We start from the raw sequence: 22,188 nt of genomic DNA, 5'->3' as shown, positions 1-22,188 counted from the left end.
TTGTGACTGTGATTGTTGTTCTTATTTGTTTTTTGTGTATCTAAACAACAAAATGGGCTTAAGTATATTTGTTTTGTGTGTTAATCTAAGATGTGTTAAACTGTTGTGGCTTTGTATAGAGCTAATGCTGCAATTTTGGTTAAAAGTAGCGTTTAGCATACTTTAGACAGAAAATCTATCATTAGGAGTTCTGTTCTGAACTGAGAAAAATTAAAGTTTTTAAGTAGAAAGGAGACCAGTAAGAAGGATCCCTAGGCTCTCTGGTCACTTGAACAATACAATGCAGTAAGATTGAACTTGAGTACATAAAACTAGTGGTTAAATCACATCCTTCTCATGCTTTAATATCTGTTACAGAGAGCCCTGCATCTGCTCAGACCACATGCTTATTTAATGTTTTTCCACTTAGCTGATGGGCACTGATAACACAAGCTAAAGTGGGAAAGGAATCATCTCCAAAGGTTTGTAAAGAAAGAGGTTAAGTGAGGTCTGATCTGATAAAAACCGTTTTAAAGGTCTACAAGAATAAAACTACAATCTGATGGCATGTGGGTATGACCATGTAAGGATTTGTTTGTTTGTTTGTTTCCTAAAACCTTCCTTCCAATTGATTGTGATCTTTTGAAGGTCTGGACAGGACAACAGAAAAGAACATGTGTTGGTTTCATTGTGGCTGGTAGCTGCTGGGCATAGCTGTTCTCGCTCTGTGTATGGTTGTCATAAAGATAACAAACACACACAGTGTTTTCCATACCCCTCCAGCTGTGTTTCCCAGCTTCCCTGTTCACATATATTCTGCGTGGGTGATTTATCTGCATGAGCGTCACGTTCCTCGTTTCCTTCCTAAGTTTTCCTTGTTGCTCTCATGATAACCTGATTCTTAGCTCTTAGCTTAGTTCCTCCAATCACCACTTGAGGCTGACTCCAACAGAGAGTCCATCCCAAAGAATCCATGTTAAAATAAACTAAGCATTTATGGTTTTGGCCTAGATCTAATCCTAATCTGCCCCTTCATACTAACATTACCAGCGGGTGATTTCTTTGTTATTATAACTTACTTTTTAAAATTGTATTAAGGTTTAAACTTTGCATTATTATCCGCATGGTCAAAGTGAAATAAAGCAGGATATAAGACAACATCTAGTCTACTATATGTATATGTTTGGACCAAACCGGTAAAAATCCCCTTTCTTCTACTGTATTGAAATGTAACTACACAATTAATCAACGAATTAACTTAATGTAAGAAAAAGAAGCGTAATTGCAACAATATGTCTCGGTTTTTCTACATGACAATGAAATGCAGCTGTAGTAAATGAAAGAAAGTGAAAGTGTTTACAATTACAAAACCATCATTTTGGTGTCATATGAGGCTGCGGCTATGGGGCAGGTCTTTATTGGTAAGAAAAGTTGTAAATCTGTTAAAAGAAAAAAAAAATACAATTAAAAGTTAAAAATTTATGTCCTCCTTCACATTTTCCAAAGTCGTCCAACAGGCTAGATTGGAGTGTTTGCCAGGCCACTACTGGCCCCCAAGTCTAATGTTTCACACCGCTGGTGTAAGGGCTCACTGTTAAACATGTCTGTATTTTCTCCAATATGTTTAAATTGACATGGCAGTAACACCATAAATTTAATGTTTTGAGTCAGTTTTTAAAATTAATTTTGTGTTAGTTTTGGTTTTATGGCAACCAGTGTTGGGACTAACGCGTTATTAAGTAACGCGTTACAGTAACTACGTTATTATTGTGGTAAAGAGCACGGTAACTAATTATGCCAAAACCAGGAACGCGTTACTCGTTACTGGGATTTAGATAGGCTCATTATTCGTTACTTCGTGTGGTGGCTATCGCGGAGCTTCCACAGATTCAATAACATTAGCAAGTGGTGGAGGCCAGCAGGTGGATGAAGGAAAAGGGAGGCAAGAGGAGAGACCCAAAGCGGCCGCCGGTCCGAGTATCAGGTGAACTGAACTTCAGGTAAGAAGTTATGACCTGCAGTCCATCTGGGTCAGATATAAACCAAGTTTAGGAGGAGTTTATTTTCGTTGTGCTGACTTTTCCGTACTGCGTGCTAGCTAGCATGACGGAGTTTCTATACAGCTGGGTGGGTGCTATGTTACTGATGTTGAACTTTATTTTGTTCATAAGTTATTAGAGTTGCCAACCGTCCCGTAAAAAACGGAATCGTCTGGTATTCAGAGAAAATATTACGGGTTTCTTATTGAGGTGAAAAGGAACAGTTTGTCCCAGACTTCAGCTGCAATGAAAAAGACACAAAGCTGGAGTTACTGTGTCTTTGCTGCACAGCTGCCTCTTCTTCTTTCATCCTCTCACCCTCCCTCTCCCGTTTCTACTTAAATCATGAAACTGATCAATGATCAGCTGATCGACTTTTCTCTCTTGTTTGTTTATCACCCACTTTGCGCCAGAAAGAGGAAACCAGCGGATGTCGCGCTAAACAACAGCAGCACGTTTAAGCTTGATCAGCTGTTGTTAGAATTTATTTAATATTAATTTCTAGTATCAGCTGATGTTTGCTGGAGCCACAGCTGTAAAGCTGCTGGTCATGATATCGGTTTGGTTATCTGGTGAGAGGGAAACATGAGGATGAAACCAGGAGATGTCCTTACTGAATCATCAGAGCTGTGATGGAGAAACAGGTTTACCTTTTAGGTGACATGAATGAGTTGAAGGGAAGTTATGAACTGTTTCTGAGAGACAAATAACACCAGGATCCTTTTCTAAGTAGCTGACAGCTGGTAATTGTGCAGGGGCGGGTCTAGCAAAGTGTTGCCAGGGGTCCATGTAGGACATTAAAAGGGAAAGGGGGGCAGAAGGAAATACTTTCTTATTCTCATTTCAAATGTCTAGCTTTTAAAAAAATAATTATCTGAGTCTTGCAACAAACAATTGATAGATTGATACATATATACCATCAGAACAGTGTACATCACTGTCACAACAGTGTTTATTTTCATTCAAAGGCTTTATGATTTTTCCTATAATGGTGGGCCAGTCTCTAGTCAAAATGCCCGGGACGATTTTTTTGTCCCAGTCCAGCCCTGTATGCAGCTCATCTGCAGTCTGGTGTTACCTACATCTTCCTATTCAGAAGGCAGAATTTCCGAGTTCTGAGTACAATCGAAAGCACCACGACTGCAGTTTTTGTGTTGGATGTAAAAAGCAGGCTAGGATAGAATCAGGCGTGGGATTTCTCTCGTGGAAATATGCACATTATCTTTTCCTTTCTATTGGTAGGTGGCACAGTGCACTTGTGGCAAGTAAGCAAGCTAGAAGACTGACAGTCTTGCTGGGTATCCAGTTACGGAAGCAACACATTAACAAGAGAATTCTGAGTAAAACCAAAGTTACTTTCCCTAGTAACTAGTTACTCTGAAAGTAACGAGTAACTTGAAGTAACTGAGTTACTTTTGATAGAAGTAACTAGTAATGTAACTAAGTTACTAATTTAAAGTAACTTACCCAACACTGATGGCAACACACCGTGAGTACTTTTCAGTCTAAAGACATAAAAATAATACATGTAACGAATTGCAGCATTATACTGTAATTTGCAAGTGTTTACAGTGTAAGTACCATTTTACAATGTTATAGTAAGCTAAGTTAAATAGTTAAATACTTTAAATCTACATTACAGTAACTATACGGAGGTTCACTGTAATTCCAATTACCGTGAACAAATTGTAAATCAGTGATGAATGAGCGATGTATTATCAATGAGCTGCAGTCTGTCATAAAATGTCTTTTCATTTGACTTTTTCAGGAAAAACTGAGAGTAGATGATTGCTCTGTGGGACAGTTTTCCCTTAAAACCTGCTTCATTATTTACAAGTCATGAATTCTGTTTGCCTGTTGGTTTTAGTTGATGCAAGCTGACAGAAGATTTAATCACAACAGGTAACACAGGGAACATCAGTGTCAGGAATTGCACGGATGTTTGTTGCTTTTATAACCCAATAAAACTGCAGCGAGGCACAGATAGGACCGGCAAGTTATAGTTTAACCAGTAACCACTCCCGTAAATACACATTCAACCTCCCATATCAAGCATATGCAGTCCTTGAACCTTTTGCCTCTCCTGGTAAAGTAAAGCAGGTAAGACTCACTTTTGTTTAACTACAGTTTCAAAGCCTTTAAGTTAAAGAAAATATTACTGTTCATGACCCTATGAGACCTCTTTCTTAATGGTTAGTTAGTGTAATGAGGTTTTTTTTTACAATTAGAATAAAATAATGTCTCAATAAAACTTTGACTAATGAATTTTATAGCTCCACTCGTTTGTCCTTCGACTTCTGTTGGATGCAAACTGGATCGGTCTGGGATACTACTCAGTCCTGACCTTAGCTTAGTACTGACAGGTGCAAAGCTCGAAGAAAGCCAGAAATATTTATGTACCTATAAACTTAATGTATGTGTTGTTATTTTTTTTATCAAGAAACCATCCAGCCTATTATAATAAGATTAAATAGGAATAAAAGTTTTACATAAAATCTCTTTTTGAAATGTATTTTAGTTGCTCTCGCCCTGCCTTTAACCTTTGTGTGTTGCATCTAACACTATGAAATTAAACAAAAAAGCTTAAAATCTGTTGATTTAATACCTGATATTTGTATGAGGTTGTAAAGTATTTATATCAAATCTCACAATATGACATTGAATGAGAAAAGTCTTTAGAAATAAAGAATAATCAGTGTTAAACAGTGTGTGACTTTTATATTAAACACTGTGAGACGTGTATTCAGAAGACTTTGTTTTTTCAGATGGCTCTCAAAGCTGAACACGGTCAACCTGGAAACAGCCTCTTTGATTTCCTCAGCAGGTGGGTTAATCATCATGGTGATGGCAAAAGGGACGTGCTGGTCTTGAACGTGGTTTTGCTAGGCGGCCCTCAGAGTGGGAGGAGCTCTGTGGGGAATGCTCTTCTTGGTCAGTCCTTCTACAGAACTTTCTTTTAAATACATTTTGCTTTATGTCTCTTTTGATGGTGTATCCATAGAAACATTTCCCAAATTGCCACTGAGTCTGGACTCCATATTTTGAAGTTTGGCCACACCCATGCTTGTTTGTTTAGATCCAGTGTCCTGTACAGGTGCAATGCTGGTGCAGACTGGTATACCAGAACTGAAGCACAAACTCCTTGAATGGGCTTTGCCACACAAGAAAGCTACAGTATTTCACAGTTCAGACACTTCAGTTAGCCACCTGTTTCAGAGTCAACCTTGCAGGCAAAGAGGCCATGTCCCTAGCGCCAGTGCCTTTAACTGGAAACATAGTATAAAAAGGAAAAATAGAAACCAAAATTGTTCTTTGTATCAGGCTGTAAACATATTTGTTTCTGCTGTAAAGTTAACATTTTAACATGGGAGCCTTTGGAAACTGACACTCTTTTGAAATCAGCCTCAAGTGGACATTAGAGAAACTGCAGGTTTAATTTTTTAAGCCCTGAAAGTTGGTTCTTGTTCATTTAAGAAATATGATGAACATAAGAAATGTAAAATTATGGACAAGCTCTATTTAGAATCACCTTTCTCCTTATAGCACATACACAATGATAAATTAACTTAATCATGTAAAATCACTAAACGTGATTTGCTAAGGATGAAAAAAAATACTACAGATTTTTGCATCTGACAGGTGGAGACGAATTCCAAACAGGAAGAAGCATCTCAGGTGTGACCACTGAGTGTCGCCTCCTCTGGCGCACTTTTCCACGCTTTTTCAGAAGACAGGGGGTGGAGACTGACATGATGCTGAGAATTGTTGACACGCCTCCTGGAGTGCCTGACCCACTGAGCATCCACCAACTCTGCCCTGAAGGCGTGCATGTGCTCGGCATCGTTGTGAGAGCCGACCTGCCGCACGAAGGCAAACACCTGCAGCAGCATGCAGAGGTACTGCGCTCTGTGACTCGGATATCAGGCCCCTGAGCTCATGGTCATCTTGTGTTATTTTTAACAGCATTGTCTGCATCTGCTAATTGTGTTTGTTTTCTGTGTTTGTATTTTGGCCTTCAGAAGCTCCTTGGTCCAGAATGGCATCAGCATTCCATACTTATCCTCACGCATTCTGACCACCTGAGAGAGACGGGGCTTCAGCCTTCAGCCTACCTTGCCCAGCCCTTTACTGGCTGGCTCAGAAATCTGGCTGGGGAAATAAGGGGCGGGGTCTGGTTCCTAGATAACACCAGTGATTGGTCGTCAGTCAGAGGGCGACCACTCAGAGACCAAATTCTTTGCCTCTCAGCCAAGAACCATCACAGGGCTCTGACCATCAGGACCTCTGTCTGACACCATGTGGGGCCTTTATTTGGTTAATCTTTAAATCTGAAGTCAGCTTCTTATCACATAAAGTTATTTGTGGAAAGAAATTATGTATTTCTTTCTTATGGCTGCTTTATTATTCACTTAAAGTGTTCGGTATTGCTTTAACTGCTTTGTGTTTGAACAGAGACCACTGACACCACACAGTGACAAGTTTGTTAAACTCTTCATTTACAAAACACCTGAAGAAACAGGTGCTTAGTCACAGTAAGCATGTACCGCAGTGCTGCACAGGATTTTCACAGTTACACAAACTTCTATCTGATGATGCAGTTGGTGAGGGAGGGGGCCCTGCACAGCCCCTTGCCTTTCACCTCAAAGCTACATCCTTTGTAATTGGCCACGCCCCTGCCATCGACCTGCAGGTCCGGCTGGAGAAGCTCCCAAACTTTCTCCTTGGACTGCAGCTCCTTGTCCGGCTCACCTGAACACGGGAAGAGAAAGACAGTGAAGGAAAGTGAAAAAAACCCAAATGTTTTTGTGGTGCAGATACAAAACAAGGACTTTATCTCCTACTTTTTAATTTAACAAATGTATTTTATTCACAGGCACAACAAACTATGGCTTCTTGCAACTAACTATCAAGGTTTTAACTGACAACGACATGATTGGATTTCTTCCCGTCCGGAAAATGATCATTACTTTGTTAATGTTTAGTAGTAAGATGCAAATCTGTGTCGTTGTTACACCAGAGCCCAAAAAATTTAATCTGTGTCTATATTCTTTGGTTTATAACATATTTTAGAAATTTGCATCAAGATGAATTAAAGTACATCTTTTATGTCTTCAGTCATTCACGAAGAGTCAAATGATTTGATTTCTTTTAATTCACATAAGGAATAAAGTGAAAAAAGATCATGTCAATCAATTATTTCTAGCTCTCCAGATACATTACTATAAATCTCTATTATGGTTATGCATCCTCTTTCTGAATGTGTGAATGTGCGAGTGAATGTGAGTGCGAATGGTTGTCTGTCCCTGTGTGTTAACCCTGCGACAGACTGGCAACCTGTCCAGGGTGTACCCCGCCTCTCGCCCTATGACAGCTGGGATAGGCTCCAGTGCTCCCCGTGACCCTGAGAAGGATAAGTGGAAGCGAATGGATGGATGGATCCTCTGTCTGACACAACCTACTTTAACTCCTTTCTCTTTAAGCCCACTTTCGAATGATTGGTTGAATTCTTTGCTGAGTGGCAGCTTCCAGTGATTTTTTCAGTTATACTTGTTATTGCTTTGCTTCTTTGGGTCAGAAAAGTATAGAAAGTTGTGGACATTGATGTTTACTTTATTTTTAACATTTTTAGACAATAACTTTTTAAAATGATATGATGCAAGTCACTTGCTAATCAGAAGGTCGGTGGTTAGATCCCTGGCTCCTGTTCTAGATATCAAAGTATTCTTAGCATTATACTGAACCCTCATATGTCCACCAGCGTTTGAATGTTGGGTTAGGGAGAAAAAATTTATTTACATGAATGTATGTGCAAATGAGGCTTGTTGTAAGAAAGCTAAAAGTACTTTTATTGCACCATGTTTATTCACTCATGAGCTGCTGTAACTAGAATCAAATGGCTGAACTGCCACCTCAGCATGCAAGTGTGTTGCAGCAGGGGCACATGGAAAAGTTGCAGGACAATGGCCCTTGAGGACTGGAGTTTGAGACCCCTGCACTATTTACCGAAAGTACCTGCTGATTTACCCGCAAAAGACATTATGGAAAAAACTAAGTCTAATTTAAAAACAAATTGATCAATTTCAGCAGCATTTTCTTCTTTATACTCATGCTTGAGAAGATGGTATCAGAATCTTTAGTCAGTTTAAGCTTTAAAAACTGTCGGCAGAGAAATAAATAATAATGGATTGCATTTATATAGCGCTTTTCGAGAAGCTCAAAGCACTGTACACTTCCATTATTCATTCACACACTGGTGGAGGCAAGCTATAGTTGTAGCCACAGCTGCCCTGGGGCAGACTGACAGAAGCGAAGCTGCCATATCGCGCCATCGGCCCCTCTGGGCATCACCAGTAGGCAGTGGGTGAAGTGTCTTGCCCAAGGACACAAAGACCGAGACTGTCCAAGCTGGGGCTCGAACCGGCAACCTTCCGATTACAAGACGAAATGCCAACTCTTGAGCCACGATTGCCCTGCGTCTGTTTAATCTGAGTTACAATCGCTTCTATAAACTGCTTTTAAAACTCTGCTTAACTCAGTCACTGTGTTCATATATTTTAATGCTACATTGTTACCAGGGTAGTTGAGAAAAGTGACCCTGTCTCCTGGGGTGGAGCCTGTGGGCGGGACTAACAGTTCAACACAGTCATCCGAGATGCAGCAGCAGAGGAGGCGGGCCTGGGAGACCACGCCCTTCAGCTTACAGGCCTTGACGTTGCATAGCAACACAGCTAAGGAGCCCTGAAGCTACAGAGAGAAAGAAACTATTTTGTTTTGTAAGCATTAAATAGAAGTTATTTAGTAGAAAAGTAAAAAATACTCGAAATGCTAAGCAGTATATGTTAAGGGCAAATTATACATTTATAATTTTTATTAAGTAATAATATTTTTTAAAAAAAAACTATGTTAATTTAAAAAATTAAAATGCCATCAATATACTTACTGGAAAAAAATTTCAGTACTCTGACAAAAAATGTAAATGTAAAATAATAACAATAATATTTTTTATTAATATTGTATTTTCATTTAGTATACTGTATATAGCCTATTTAAAGCAATAACAAAGTTGATGATAGTTTTCAGTATAAAGTCACATTACCTCCTCAGGTTTTGCTTCCTGTCCCACCTTACTAACCACCGTCCGGGAGCTGTTTTCTCCCATGTCCACCTCCTGCACAATCATGGCTTCGGCCAGCGGGTGGACGCGGGCGCTGAGGATTCGTCCCACCCTCAGGTCAAGTCGTGACACGTCAACCTGTGACTCCATCCCCAGGGAAAGAAGGTCCGAGGTTGAACGAGCTGAGTAGACAAAGAGAGTCAGTAATTTTATTTATATTTTTTGCTATCTCATTTTATTTGACTTTGTCTTTCACTCTACTCTCACCTTTCCTCTCTCCTCTCCTCCTCCTGCTGTGTTTGTCTCTCCGCTCATGTGAGGAGGAGGAAGAAGGAAGAGGATTGACCTGAAAAGCACCTGTTGCACCAGCAGGTGAAGACGGTTGATTGGCAGCTGTAGTAGAGGTAAGGTTAGGGGTCTGTGGAGGCGGAGCCGTAGGGAGCAAACTTTTAGCTGAAAGAAAGACATGGCAGTGCCTCATCAGCAAATAAATGCAAAGACAACTTTCTTTGCTAATATTGGTTCTATATATTACTACATTCAATTTTAAATGAAACCACTCAGATGCAGCTGAAGTGGAGACTTTCACCTTGAATTCAAAGGGTTGAACGAAAGGACTGCATGAAAATATGAGGCAGTAAAGTATTTTCAACACAATCCCGTCATTTCAGGGGCTCAGAAGTAAATGGAGAAATTAAATAAGTGAAAATACAATGTTCATTTCTAATTATTGTTTGAAAACCCTTTGCTGGCAAGTCTTGAAATTATTGACATTGCAAGAAGTTGCTTTTCCAACTTTTTAATGCTCTACCAGACCTTTACTGCAGCAGCTTTCAGTTGCTGTTTGTTTAAGGACCTTTCTGACCTTTCTTTCCAAAGTTTAGTCTTCAACAAGTGAAATGCTCAGTTGGGTAATAATCAGGTACAGATTCTGTACCCTGATATATTGCAGTATTTCTATTTTCTTAATATCTTAGTTGTATTCTTGTATTCTGCATGATGACGTGCTTTATTCTATGTTTTTGGATGTGATCTGTTGTATATGTGGCCACACTAAGACAAATTCCTGTCAACTGTCTACAATAAACATGGACCATGTCTGACAACACCCTTAAGTATGACAAAAGAGTGCAACAACAGTGGCATGGTGGCCAAGTGGTAAGGCGTTGGTCTCGTAAACCAAAAATCATGGGTTCAATCCCCATCCATGCCTTCTTACAAAGGATGTCTTCCATGTTCAGCGTCTTGTAATGTTAATGTCACATGAATGCTGAAGTTTCACTGGTAGTAATGATATATCCTATGATGTCCTCTACAACCTAATGTGACTTTCTAGTCTTCTTGAATGGAGCATTCTGGTATCGGCAAAGTAAACAGTTTTTGTCTTTGACATCAGAATTTCCAAAATCTTTGCAACCAAGGTGAGCAGAAGATTGTCTCTGAATGGAAAACGCAGTAAAGCTACAACCAGATGGAATAAGCAGGAGAAGAACTTGAAGTTCCACCACTCAGGCAAAATAGTAGAATATCCAAAAACATAGAAAAGTGATTTCAAAGGCACGATGTTTGTTTGCTGTTCTAATGTATATTAATTTCTGCTGCAGCAACCAGGTAATGGGGTCAAAGTTGGAGTAAACAACAGTGTGCTTCATCCAGGTGTGGTAGCCAAGTAGTAAGGCGTTGGTGTCTTATACCAAGTAGAATGGGTTCAATCCCCATCCATGCCCTTAGTGCTTCCTTGAGGTGTTGCATGCTATATGCCACATCACAAGGCATTACTTAAGTTACCAAAGTTGCTGTCTTGATTGTTTCATAGTTTTTAAGCTTTGCTGCAAATGAAAATCTCTGTTAGGCATCACCAATGTTTAAAGTCACTTGGTGATGTTCAGAGACTACTGTCTCTGTGTTGCAGAAAGTAATCTTATAGTTAGAATTCTTGAGGAAGGAAAGGCACCAATGAATGTGTTATTGACAGTTAATAACAGAAAACATGGCTCAGAAAGTAATCTAACCATACTCGAAGACAAGTATTGGTCCAGGTAGTGATTTAATCCTCTGCATGTGCTCCTAGTGACAGAGTTTAAGCATTAAAATCCAACTGTACTAAACTTAACTGACAAGGCACCCGAGAAGGGGTAGTGGCTGGATAGATGATGCATTTTCTCCTCATTCCCAAAGCAGGCATAGTGGCCAAGTAGTAAGGCGTTGGTCTCGTAAACCAAAGATCATGGGTTCAATCCCCATTCATGCCTTTAGTGAGAGTTTATAACAATACTGAATGTTTACTGACTGATGTGTCCGTGATGATACACTACCCCAGTTTCTTACCCAAATATAGTAGTCAATGAAACTTGTAATACAAAAAACATTCGACTAATTTAGACTTACAAAGAGTGAAATCTGTTTCTTAGCCCTATTTAACCCACACCAAGGATTTAGGATAGTATACACACGCCCGCCCTAAACTGGAAAGTTTAGGTGGGAAGGAAGGTTCCATTTCCAAAGAAAGTGGTGGCCATGAAAATGAAGTAGTGTAAACATAGCATGGCTGCCAAGTAGTAAGACCACAAATCTTTTGTCTTTTAAACCAAAGATTGTGGTTTCAAGCCCCATTGATGCCTTTACTGTATAGTTGAGCTTGCTCTGGATTTGACATTGGCTACAGCTGATGTCAAGTGATATAACATGTCTACTTGAAAACAATAACTCTATTTTACTTTAACTAATTGTAGATTTAATGAGACACTTTCCTTGCTTTTCTGTGAAAGTCACCACATGTCACAGACAAAACTGCAATTTTTGACCTGTCACGATTTCAATGTCAATCTATTATGGTGCACGGCAGTATGAAAAGTGTATGTACCGGCACGTCTCCTCTGTTTATCCTGCAGCTGAGTTTTCAGCTGTTCAATGTCCTTCTTGAGTTTGGCATTTTCCACCAGCAGCTTTTTTTGCTCTCTGACAGATGCCTGCAGAACTGAAACACACGAATAAGCAGGTTTTATCACACCCACAGTGGGTTCATTACCTCTTGATACCTAAGTCTTCAATTGATTATTAGTCCTTCATTTACAAAATTAGAATAGCTTCTGAGTTGGTGATTAACTCTATCATTTGGCTGATGGATAACTGAATAATAAACAAACTCTGCTCTTCTGTCTTACGAGCTTTCTCTCTGGTCAGCAGAGCGTGGGTTTTAAAGTAGTCTATGATCTGCTCCCCATCCTCTGGATCCAACTTCATGACAGCAGCCTCCAGACTGACAAACAAAACAGACACACAAAAATAATTACTGATGCTGATCTGGAGGAGTAGTCGGATTTCATTTTCTCAGGTACAATGAAATGTCATGCAGGTTATATAAAAGAGACATGCGCAATTGGGATAGATTCTTTTGCAACCATTAACTAGATAAGTGTTTCAGAACATCAATTGATGGTCCTTGTAAACATTCCAGATGCACCAGTTGTTATTTAGTTACCATTGTTGTTGTTTCCAGTGCCAAAGACTGGGCTCCCAGGGAGGCTAACCACTTCAGGCCTGTGGTTTTAACTCGAAAGCAGTGGAAGGACTGTGAGAGTCATGTTTTTCAATTTCTTGAGTTCCTTCAATACAATTCAACCTGCACCGCTGAGTAAGAAGCTGGAAAGCTGGAGTCCATCGTCATCTGACTACATAGACTATCGATTACCACACCAACAGATTGCAGTGCGTGAGTTATGTGTCTGAGGTGATGCTATGAACCACAGGGCCGCATCAGGGAATGGTCCTCTCTCAGTTCCACTGGACTTGAGACACAAAATACTAACTGTCGCCTCCAGAAGTTCTCTAATGAAACAGCCATCATTTGGATGTCTGTCTGAGGGAAATGATTTAACGTATATGGGTCATCAGATGTGAACAACCTGCACATCAACACCAGTAAGATGAAAGACATGGTGGTTGACTTCCAGAGAAACCCACCACCCATCACACTGGTGAACATCTATGGCTTGGACATTGAGGTGGTTGACACATACAAATTTCTAGGTTTTCACCTTAATGATAAACAGGACTGGTAACACAACACTCATGCTGAAGGGCCAAAATCAGCTCCATCTGCTGACTTTGGCCCTTCAGCCCTTCAGCGTGTGTTTTCCTGTTAGTATTTTCTTTTAAATATATATATATATTCTAATTTACTTCATCTCCTAATCCTACAATTTTCCGATTGTAGGATTAAATCAAGTCTATATCTACTTAGGACCAGATTAGCAGACAATAATAAACTCATTATAGGCAACATTACAGGGAAGAAAAATCCCGAGCCACACCTCGTAGTGACTTCACTAATGCCATGTTGTTGTGTTTGGGGCATTTACTCCTTTGTTCCAGTAAAGAGAAATCTCAATATGTTAGCTGTCCAAGAGGTTGTGAATATTTTTCATCTTGGAACTGACTGGAATGGAGATGAATGGTAAGAACTGTAAAGAAGCACATGGCATGATGGCCAAGTGGTAAGGCGTTGGTCTCGTAAACCAAAGATCATGGGTTCAAATCCCATTCATGCCTTATGCCTCGTATCTAACAAGATTGAATGCTTCAAGGACCTTGTCAATCTGCTGTGTTTGTATGCATATACTGTCTACCTACTGGAATCGATTGGAGTTGGCATTAAACTGATTACCAGTTTCAGATTTGACTGAAATTCTGTTTACTAAATGTCTCTGGAAAGAAAATTCTATAAGAAAGTCAGTGTTGGCAGTACATAAATGTCCCACAGTCTTCAATGGGACATTTAAATATAGTGCTTCCTGTTGTTTGAAAAAGAAATGAGATGCTAGCATTTTGAAGCAAAACAGAGCCCATTCCTGGGCTCATCGCAGAGGATGGAAACTTCAACGGTGAAATCCACACAGAGGCCAGTACCTGACCACTGATTCTCACAACCAACTGCAACACAAAAGTTGGGTTATCGGGAACTTACACTATCAGACAGAGCACGCTCCCTCTGAAACAGAAGGAGACACACACACATACATATTATACGAGCGTTTAAAAGATGTGGTTTTCTTAAGTGGGCCTTCATTAATGCAACAAAGATGAACAGGAAAGATCCTCAGAAGAGTGGATAGCAGCAAAGCTGTTACAGTATATTCATAGATTTAGGGATGTCACAAAAGCTCCTGGAGGGTAGTCCAAAGATTCTGTCCTTGTAGTGTCTCTTGTGAGGTGCAGAGAACCCAAAAGGGTCCAAAGTACAGAGTGGTAAACCTCCATGTAGCTTAACTACTTAATGATTGACAAACAGGAGACGATGTCACCAATGTGCTGATGAAATGTTTATATAGATGATATCTTACAGGAGGGGAAGTGAAGGGTTTGTCTTTGCCTAAGGCGAGCACATAAACACACATTGTGAGATGTCAGAGTTAATCAAAGACAGGTTGTTTTTTGTGGGCTTTTTGGATCAAAACTGAAATGAGTCACCACACAACACTTCCTGTTTGATGCCAGACATCAAACTCACTGCCCACCTCTGCATTATGAATAGTTTTATTCAAATATATCCAGAAATCTTCCTCGTTTGTGTAATTTGAGCTCAGGAGAAACTTATTTTTACTGTTCTTTCAAATGTAAATGAATTGTGTTTATATGGGACCTAAACATCCTCTATGAATTTAAAAAGGCTCATATGATTTGAATATTTCACGCTTAATTTGCTTTCTTTGGCAACTCAATGCCATAAAAGTCTAAATGATAAAGATAAAGATATCTTGGTCCTTGCTCTGGGACATTGTGCACTTTAATATTCGGCACATTTGGGCAATTTTGAGAAGCTGCGGGTTGGTTTCTCACACAAGAGGATGCTTAAGTACACCGCTCACTCTAACATTGATTTGTAAAAAATTTTGAATTTGCATGTTTAGTTTTCATTTTATAACTTTGAAGGGTTTGCATATGCAGTGGGCTGAAAATCTGAAACATGTTTTTTGGCTTTTAGAGTTTAAGGCAAAAGAGGTTAAAAGGAATCTGGCAATTGTTAAGTGAAGAGCAAGAGACATTTCAAAATAAGCCTTCCTGCATTTTCTACACATCTGCAAGATCATTTTCATGTTGTTCACGAATCTATATCATTAATGTTATTTATGGGGAACTCATATCACAAAAAAGAGCTTCAGCTGAAGCAAAAGGCCAGAAAGGTGCAAAGAGTCTGAGTGACAGGCGAGAGGTCAGTGTGAGTGTGTCAGCAGCTTAACTAATTAACTAATCTTGGTCCTGACTCCATCATTATGTTGCCTTGATTGTATTTATTCTTTTAAAAAGCAGCCTAAGACTCATTTATTTAGATTGGCTTTTAATTAGATTTGTGCTGTATGTTTGATTATTGATATATTTTATGTATTTCCGTTTTTATATTACTGTGAAGCACTTTGTGGTTTTTATCCTGTGAAAAGTGCTATATAAATAAATTGATTTGATTTTGATTTAAGACATTAAAGCACAGAAAAAGCTGTCAGGTAAGTTTACACAGATATTATCTGTGGAGAAAAAAATAGCTCAGAGAAGCCAGACTTTTTGCATAAAGATCGATGTAAAAACGCCTGACGGAGCTCTCCACTGTGGCGCGGTCAGCATTTACATACACAAACACACTCCAATGTCACCGACACATTTATCTCTGTAGTATTAAAGCAAATATCCCCTTTAACAGCTACTGTTATTGTAAGTGATAAAGAAGCAAGTAAAAAGAAACATGCCGGCAGCAAAAGTCTTTGTAAACCAGTGAGGTAATCTGGTTAATTATATGATAACTGATGAAAGAGAGGTGGCATTTGTGCTTGTGACTGCAGGGAAGAAATGAGTGCTGTAACAATGTCTACATTAAAATCAGGGGAAGTTCTGCTCTTGTGCTTATTTGGTGACAGTTATAGCCAAGCTGCAACTTGAAAACGAAGCCAAACCCTGCAGTTTTTAAATGTCTCATGGTCCATGTTCAGTGTGTTTCGTTTTGCTTTCCCTTTGGTGTCATGTTTATTTGTATCAGCTGTGTTTGCCCTTCTGTGCATTTGAGTCCTTGGTCTTCCTTTGTTCATTGTCAGGTTGTCTGTTTGTCTACCCCTGTGTTCCCGGTCCCTAGTTTTTTTCCACTGTCCCTTTGCTTTGCTCTTAGTTTAGTTTTTCCTAGTTTAGATTAGCTATTTGTTTTGGTTTCTCTTATTATGTACCTTCGTCTTTTGCCTTAATAAATGGCTTGCCTTTTGTTATTAGGTTCCTGTCTCCACGTGTCGCCTGGTTCCTCTTAAACAAACACAGAGTTTGCTGCCATTTTCTCTCACCATCACAAAGGTTACTAGGTTAATACCTATCTGAATTTAACTTCTTAGTTATATCAAAAATATGGAATTATATTAATGTCATAATAAATATGCAAGCAAAAACATAATCTGAGCAAATCATTTTATTTCACCAATTATATTCAACAACCCACTTTTATTTTCTGTTTGACACATTTTTATATTTATTTACTCACAAATCCAAATAGACTAGGATATCAGATCCATAAAAAGACTAGTTGGTTTATATTTTATATTAATTTAATTCTTTTACATAGGATTTGGTTTCATAATGAATTTTATATAATTGTTTTATTTATGAATAAATAAAAAAATCAACATGAAAGAGGGAATATGTGCTACACATCAGTTTTGAGGATTTATTGACATTTTGAAAGTGCAGTATGATAGTTTACCCACAGCTGTTTGTATTTCTATTGTGCAGCTGTGGATGTACTGGTTTATCACCAAGCTTCATTTTAACACTGAGAAACATCTTAAAAAGTGCAGAATTCAAGGGCCCATTTTGAACAAGTCCCTTCCAGTCATGTTTGTGCAGTTACATGTTTTTGCTGCAGACAGAGCAACTTTTTGTTGCCAGGTTTAAATATTTGTATTTTGGTCAAACATATGATTGCCAGATTCTGTTGCACACTTCCTTTGCAGGTCCTCGTTATGGGTTTTCTTTTTGTTATGTTTTGTTTTTTTCATTTTTTAAATCATATGAGCTATGTAATACTGTAAAACACATTAATGGGACAGCACTGCAGAGGCTTCAGAACTCACCTCAGAATCCTGTGGTTTAAATATTCCTTCAGTGTTAAATAATCCAGTGACAGTTGTCAGTATTTCCACTGCTGCTCAGCAGACCTTTAATGATTAATTCAGCAAACTTTAGTTTTCAAATTCTAAAAAAACTGTTTAAAACAGCGCTGTCATAGTGTAACTCAGTTTAAATCAGTAACCTGAAGTGTCCATCAAAATGAAAAATCACTTTACTTTGGGCTCTGCAGGATTCCTCTCCAAGTGCAGAGATACCTGCAAGAGCGTAAAACTGTAGCAGCATGTGCAAAGCAAACACTTTCACATGTGCGATGGCTTCGGTGTTGACATGGCTGCTGAGTTCTACCTTGTGAGGAATTTAATTGCGCCCGTGAAATGAAATTATTTGCTCGAATTATGTTTTTGCTATGACATAATGTCATATGACATTTTGACATTAATATAATTCCATAAATGGACCAAAGAAAACTTCATTAAGGATCCACCTACACAAAAACACCCACAGACATCCTGTGTCCACACTCTGATGGCTCAGATCTGTTTTGGTGAGAAAAGGGGGGCCTGACCAATATCAGCATAGGCGTAAAAATAACTGACGTGTGAAAGGACCTCTGAAAACAGCACCTTGCACCACGTTGAGTGTCTTTTTGAAACTGGAAAACTACAATTAATGTCCATAAACACAAATAGACTCGACAGATTCAATTTCATGACCACCAAACACATACAGCAGCTACTGAACAGCTGACATGCAGAGAGACACAACAGCTGCAGCGAGGCCTGCTGCTAAAAATATCACCGAATGGCACACCACACACTCACACATGACAACGCTCCTATTTAATCCAACAAAATAATGGAGAAGAAAAGACGTGAAAGGAAAACAAATTTCTGCATCTTTTAAAGGGAAAAGAGCTGAATACCATGGAAGAATTTTAAATATTAAACAGCAAGATAATGATGAGGTTTTAAAAAGACCCTAACAGCCCAAACTTTTTATACTCCCAGTTCAAAGAAAAATGTTAAACATGCCATATACAGAACAGTTTCATGTTTAGTATATGACAGTTCCTCAGCAGCTTTACAAATAGATTATACAGATTCAGCCTTTACATTTCCACTCACAGATCCATGTTTGCAACTGCCTACAGAGCAAAGTGAGGATTTGCGGAGGATTAAAAGTCACTCAGGTGTTCGTACCTGGGGTGAAACAGGTTGTCGGTGTTGTCCATGCTGCAGGATGTTGTTGGTCAGCCAGCCGCTCACAGACAGAAGCTCGCCGAGAGTGTGTGTTCGCCTCTGATATGCTGTGTGTCAGCTGTCAGCTTCCATCTCCAGCTGGAGGTGAAAGGTCAAACACCTCCCTATTTAAATCCCACAAGACCCGAGAGGAAGAAATGACTGGAGGTTACATTTACACTCAAGTACTGTACAGTTTTGAAATACTTCAGGTGTTTTCATGTCTGATGTTGATCTCAGACACACTGACTTTGAAGACTATGAATTGTAAAAATGTGCGTTTTGTCACAATTTCAACTACACATTTAAATATAAAGCATGGCTGTCACAAGGTTGTTGTGGCTCACAATAAAAAAATTCACAATAACAATGTTATTACAATATACATCGACGTATGAATGTGTGAAAAGGGTATGAACCCTTCTGGGTCAATTTGCATCTGTATGTTTAGAAGAACAGTAATGTGTGGCCCCCAAGATTCACCTCATCTATCCATCTGCATTAATCTGAGACATGGACCTTTCTCAAAACCGACATTAGCAAATTGGAGGTGTTCCGAAAGCGTTCCCTTCAAGCAAATTCTTAGGGTGTCCCTTTCTAGACCACCTAAGAAATGAGAAGGTAGCCCCTGATCTAATGACCAGTCGCCAGTTGTAAAACAAACACAGCGACGATGACTTTGATGGTTTGGCAACGTATGACAAATTTATGGAAATTGGATCAAGACTAGCCCAGTGGAAGGTGTAATGCTTTCCGCCAAAGAAAACGTGAAGAGTCCACATGAAGGAAGACTTTTTAAAAAAAGTAATACCTTCCATCGAGGAAGCCCACATCATAGCCCCCAATCACAAGAAGTGAAAGCAAATCATGAATGAGGTCCAAAATCCAGCAGCACCTACAGCAGCGTATTGGTTTCGAGGACATCTTCCTTACCCAACTAATAGCTAAAGGACAAATGCAGGAGGAGCAGAAGAAGAAGAAAAGAAACAGAAAAACAGAAAAAACACCTGTCATTCAGTTCAAGGACTGTAATGTTCAGAGTGGAGGCATAGGCACCCACCCCCCAATTCCTCTTAGTCAGCGGTCCCCAACCCCCGGGCCACAGATCTTCTTTTTTGGTACTGGTACTGGTTTTATTTTGTTGTATTTATCCGCGGCACCTTATAGGCCAGTCTGTGAAAATATTGTCAGACATAAACCAGTCTGTGGCACAAAAAAGGTTGGGGACTACTGCTCTTAGTAACAGATGCATAGCAACAGATACATAGTAACGATAATCTTCTTAGACTTATTAGACTTTAGATTCCTTTAATTGATGACATCTCAGAATCTTGGCAGCCAATGTCCTTTCCTCTGACATTAGCAACAATGCCACTACAATTTCTCCAGAAATAGCAGTGTGGTTAGAAGATACATACTTCTGTAAACTTAAAACACTGAATAATAGCAATAAACCATTCATTACAATAATTTAAAAATACTGATGGTGCTTTTATATTTCGATGACCATCACTTTTATTTACAGCAATGCTGGAGAAAAATATTTCGATATTAGAAGTTGCAGTGTTGTAATTCCACTTTTCTCCACTAGATGGGGTTAAAAACAAAATAACTACTTAAAGGACTTCCAGTCGAAATGCGTGTTTGGATTGCAGACAAAACATCAATATCAGGGTTTATTTCATATTCTTTATTTTATTTTACTTTAAAATAAGCACCAGCCTCAAAATTCATGTCCATAATGTGTATTAATAGGATAATTTTGACTTTTTTTTGCAAATGATCTCACATTTGCTGAAACATAACTGTCATGGTCCTGAGTCTGAGGACTCAGTGTTTTGTGTTTCCTTATGCTTTTGTTCATTCCGAGTGTGTATTCTGTTGTTATTTTGCCATTTGTTAGGTTTCTGTTCTTTGCCTGCCTGCTCCCACTTCTCTGTGTTCCCTCTGTCTGTCCATGGTGTTATTGTGTCTGCTCATGAGTCTGCCTGTCAAGTTCAGTGTCCTGTCTGGTTCTCTGTGTCTGTTAGTTTCCTGTTTTATTCTGAAAGTTCATGTCTCATGTCAGTGTGTTCAGTTTTACCTCTCCCCTGTCTCGTTAGCCTAATTGCTCCCAGCTGTGTCTCCCTCCTGTGGCCCATTCCCTGATTACTCCCCGTGTATTTAAGCCCTGTGTTTTCCTGTGCTCTCTGTCGTGTTGTACTGTCACGGCTGCGCAGCAGTCGTGTGGTGAATTGAGAAAAGGATCCAAAATGCAGGCACTGGCTGGGGTGCGAGTGAATGTTTATTTACAGAGGTGATAAGGTGACAAAAACAGGAGGAGCAGAGCGGGGAGAAAACAAACCTAAACTGGGGAAAACTAAAGAACTCAACTTAAACCAAACACGCACGGGAGGAGGAACAAAATGCACAAAGAAAGATGGCGGAGGGATGCAGACTGAACACCGGGTTACACAGAATGATGCAGACGGACATGGAGTTAAACAGACGACGCGACAGAGAGCACAGGAAAACACAGGGGAGTAATCAGGGAATGGGCCACAGGAGGGAGACACAGCTGGGAGCAATTAGGCTAACGAGACAGGGGAGAGGTAAAACTGAACACACTGACATGAGACATGAACTTTCAGAATAAAACAGGAAACTAACAGACACAGAGAACCAGACAGGACACTGAACTTGACAGGCAGACTCATGAGCAGACACAATAACACCATGGACAGACAGAGGGAACACAGAGAAGTGGGAGCAGGCAGGCAAAGAACAGAAACCTAACAAATGGCAAAATCACAACAGAATACACACTCGGAATGAACAAAAGCATAAGGAAACACAAAACACTGAGTCCTCAGACTCAGGACCATGACAATAACCTCCAGATACAAACATATTAACTCTAACAGCTGGCCCTGTGGTCACTGTGTATATATACTGAGAGGATCTGATTCAGTTCAGTGTGTTTGGTTTTAGTCAACAGTGAGCTCGCTCTGGTGGAACCATCTGGTATTACAACCCAACGAGAAATGAGACAATTTCAATAATAAATCACTAACAATGATAATTATAATAATAACAAAAACAATAATTTCATTGGCCTGTTTTTATGTTGTTACACTTGCATCCTGTGACGTACGAGATCTATTTTAAAATATGGTTACTCACATGTAAGTGCTTGCTTGGGTATGCTCCAGAATATTTATCAGATCTCTTACAGTACAGTGTCTCACACCCCTCGGTGAGGTTGTTACTAATTGCAGAGTCCCGACTGACACATACAACTGACTCGTACAACTGAGCGAGCATTCTCAGTTTTTAGTGTCTTGCTGTTCAGATATGTCACTTACCTCACTCACTAACAGTATTTAAGAGCAGGTTTAAAACATGGCTCTTTTCAAATGAGTCTTTTTATTGATTTTTTTATTTTTATTTTTATTTGTCATTAGATAGCACTTAACACTTCATTTGTATCTTTGCATCTTTAATTTGTAGATTATCGTTTTATGAATTGATTTTGATATATTTACATGCTGTACATCACTTTGGTGTTTGCTGTTTAGATGTGCTGAATAAAATGAGTTGACTAAATACTTTAATCAGTTCACAAATTGTTTTTGTGAATTTTACGAAGTTTAGCTTATTGTCCATATCCACATTTTTTTCCTATTATATGTATGTGTTTTTGACGTATTTATCATTTATATGCCTCTAACTTTTAAAA

General features: G+C 39.2%; 2 protein-coding genes and 3 non-coding genes across 6 annotated transcripts; 4 read left to right on the top strand and 1 right to left on the bottom strand.

The window, feature by feature from the left end:
* Nucleotides 1–3,816: 3,816 nt before the first annotated feature.
* aimp1b (aminoacyl tRNA synthetase complex interacting multifunctional protein 1b) lies at nt 3,817–18,588 on the bottom strand. 2 transcript variants are annotated; one of them, XM_085390711.1, is made up of 7 exons: nt 18,432–18,586; nt 12,297–12,391; nt 11,996–12,109; nt 9,400–9,585; nt 9,115–9,314; nt 8,591–8,762; nt 3,817–6,767 (listed from the first exon to the last, which is right to left on the bottom strand). In XM_085390711.1, exons 1-7 carry the CDS (start codon nt 18,461–18,463, stop codon nt 6,601–6,603), a joined length of 966 nt encoding a protein of 321 aa, XP_085246837.1. In that variant the 5' UTR covers nt 18,464–18,586; the 3' UTR covers nt 3,817–6,600. The 2 variants fall into 2 exon arrangements, with proteins under 2 accessions (XP_085246837.1, XP_085246845.1); XM_085390719.1 differs by lacking the exon at nt 11,996–12,109 and having other exon boundaries at nt 18,432–18,588.
* On the top strand, nt 4,784–6,310 carry LOC146673605 (GTPase IMAP family member GIMD1-like). The gene is made up of 3 exons (XM_085390761.1): nt 4,784–4,949; nt 5,658–5,914; nt 6,038–6,310. Exons 1-3 carry the CDS (start codon nt 4,784–4,786, stop codon nt 6,308–6,310), a joined length of 696 nt encoding a protein of 231 aa, XP_085246887.1.
* On the top strand, nt 10,274–10,345 carry trnat-cgu (transfer RNA threonine (anticodon CGU)). Its single transcript has one exon. It is a non-coding gene; the product is annotated as a tRNA-Thr (tRNA).
* trnat-cgu (transfer RNA threonine (anticodon CGU)) lies at nt 11,313–11,384 on the top strand. Its single transcript has one exon. It is a non-coding gene; the product is annotated as a tRNA-Thr (tRNA).
* On the top strand, nt 13,612–13,683 carry trnat-cgu (transfer RNA threonine (anticodon CGU)). Its single transcript has one exon. It is a non-coding gene; the product is annotated as a tRNA-Thr (tRNA).
* Nucleotides 18,589–22,188: the final 3,600 nt, after the last annotated feature.

Source organism: Rhamphochromis longiceps, linkage group LG3 (genome assembly GCF_057381845.1).
Source record: "Rhamphochromis longiceps isolate RC_006_pf linkage group LG3, R_longiceps_female_GT1.1, whole genome shotgun sequence".
NCBI classification, from domain to species: Eukaryota; Metazoa; Chordata; class Actinopteri; order Cichliformes; family Cichlidae; genus Rhamphochromis; species Rhamphochromis longiceps.
The sequence above is the reverse complement of the archived record's forward strand: the minus strand, read 5'-3'. Positions and strand labels throughout refer to the sequence as shown.

What these genes read in the sequence shown, in the direction of transcription:
- LOC146673605 (XM_085390761.1), top strand. Translation starts at nt 4,784, where the DNA reads ATGGCTCTCAAAGCTGAACACGGTCAACCTGGAAACAGCCTCTTTGAT. An exon ending in TGTGGGGAATGCTCTTCTTG is followed by an intron (nt 4,950 to 5,657) that starts GTCAGTCCTTCT and finishes TGCATCTGACAG; the next exon opens with GTGGAGACGAATTCCAAACA. An exon ending in ACCTGCAGCAGCATGCAGAG is followed by an intron (nt 5,915 to 6,037) that starts GTACTGCGCTCT and finishes TTTGGCCTTCAG; the next exon opens with AAGCTCCTTGGTCCAGAATG.
- aimp1b (XM_085390711.1), bottom strand. Translation starts at nt 18,463, where the DNA reads ATGGACAACACCGACAACCTGTTTCACCCCAG. An exon ending in GCTGACCAGAGAGAAAGCTC is followed by an intron (nt 12,110 to 12,296) that starts GTAAGACAGAAG and finishes CGTGTGTTTCAG; the next exon opens with TTCTGCAGGCATCTGTCAGA. An exon ending in CACTTTTCTCAACTACCCTG is followed by an intron (nt 6,768 to 8,590) that starts GTAACAATGTAG and finishes TCCCGTGTTCAG; the next exon opens with GTGAGCCGGACAAGGAGCTG.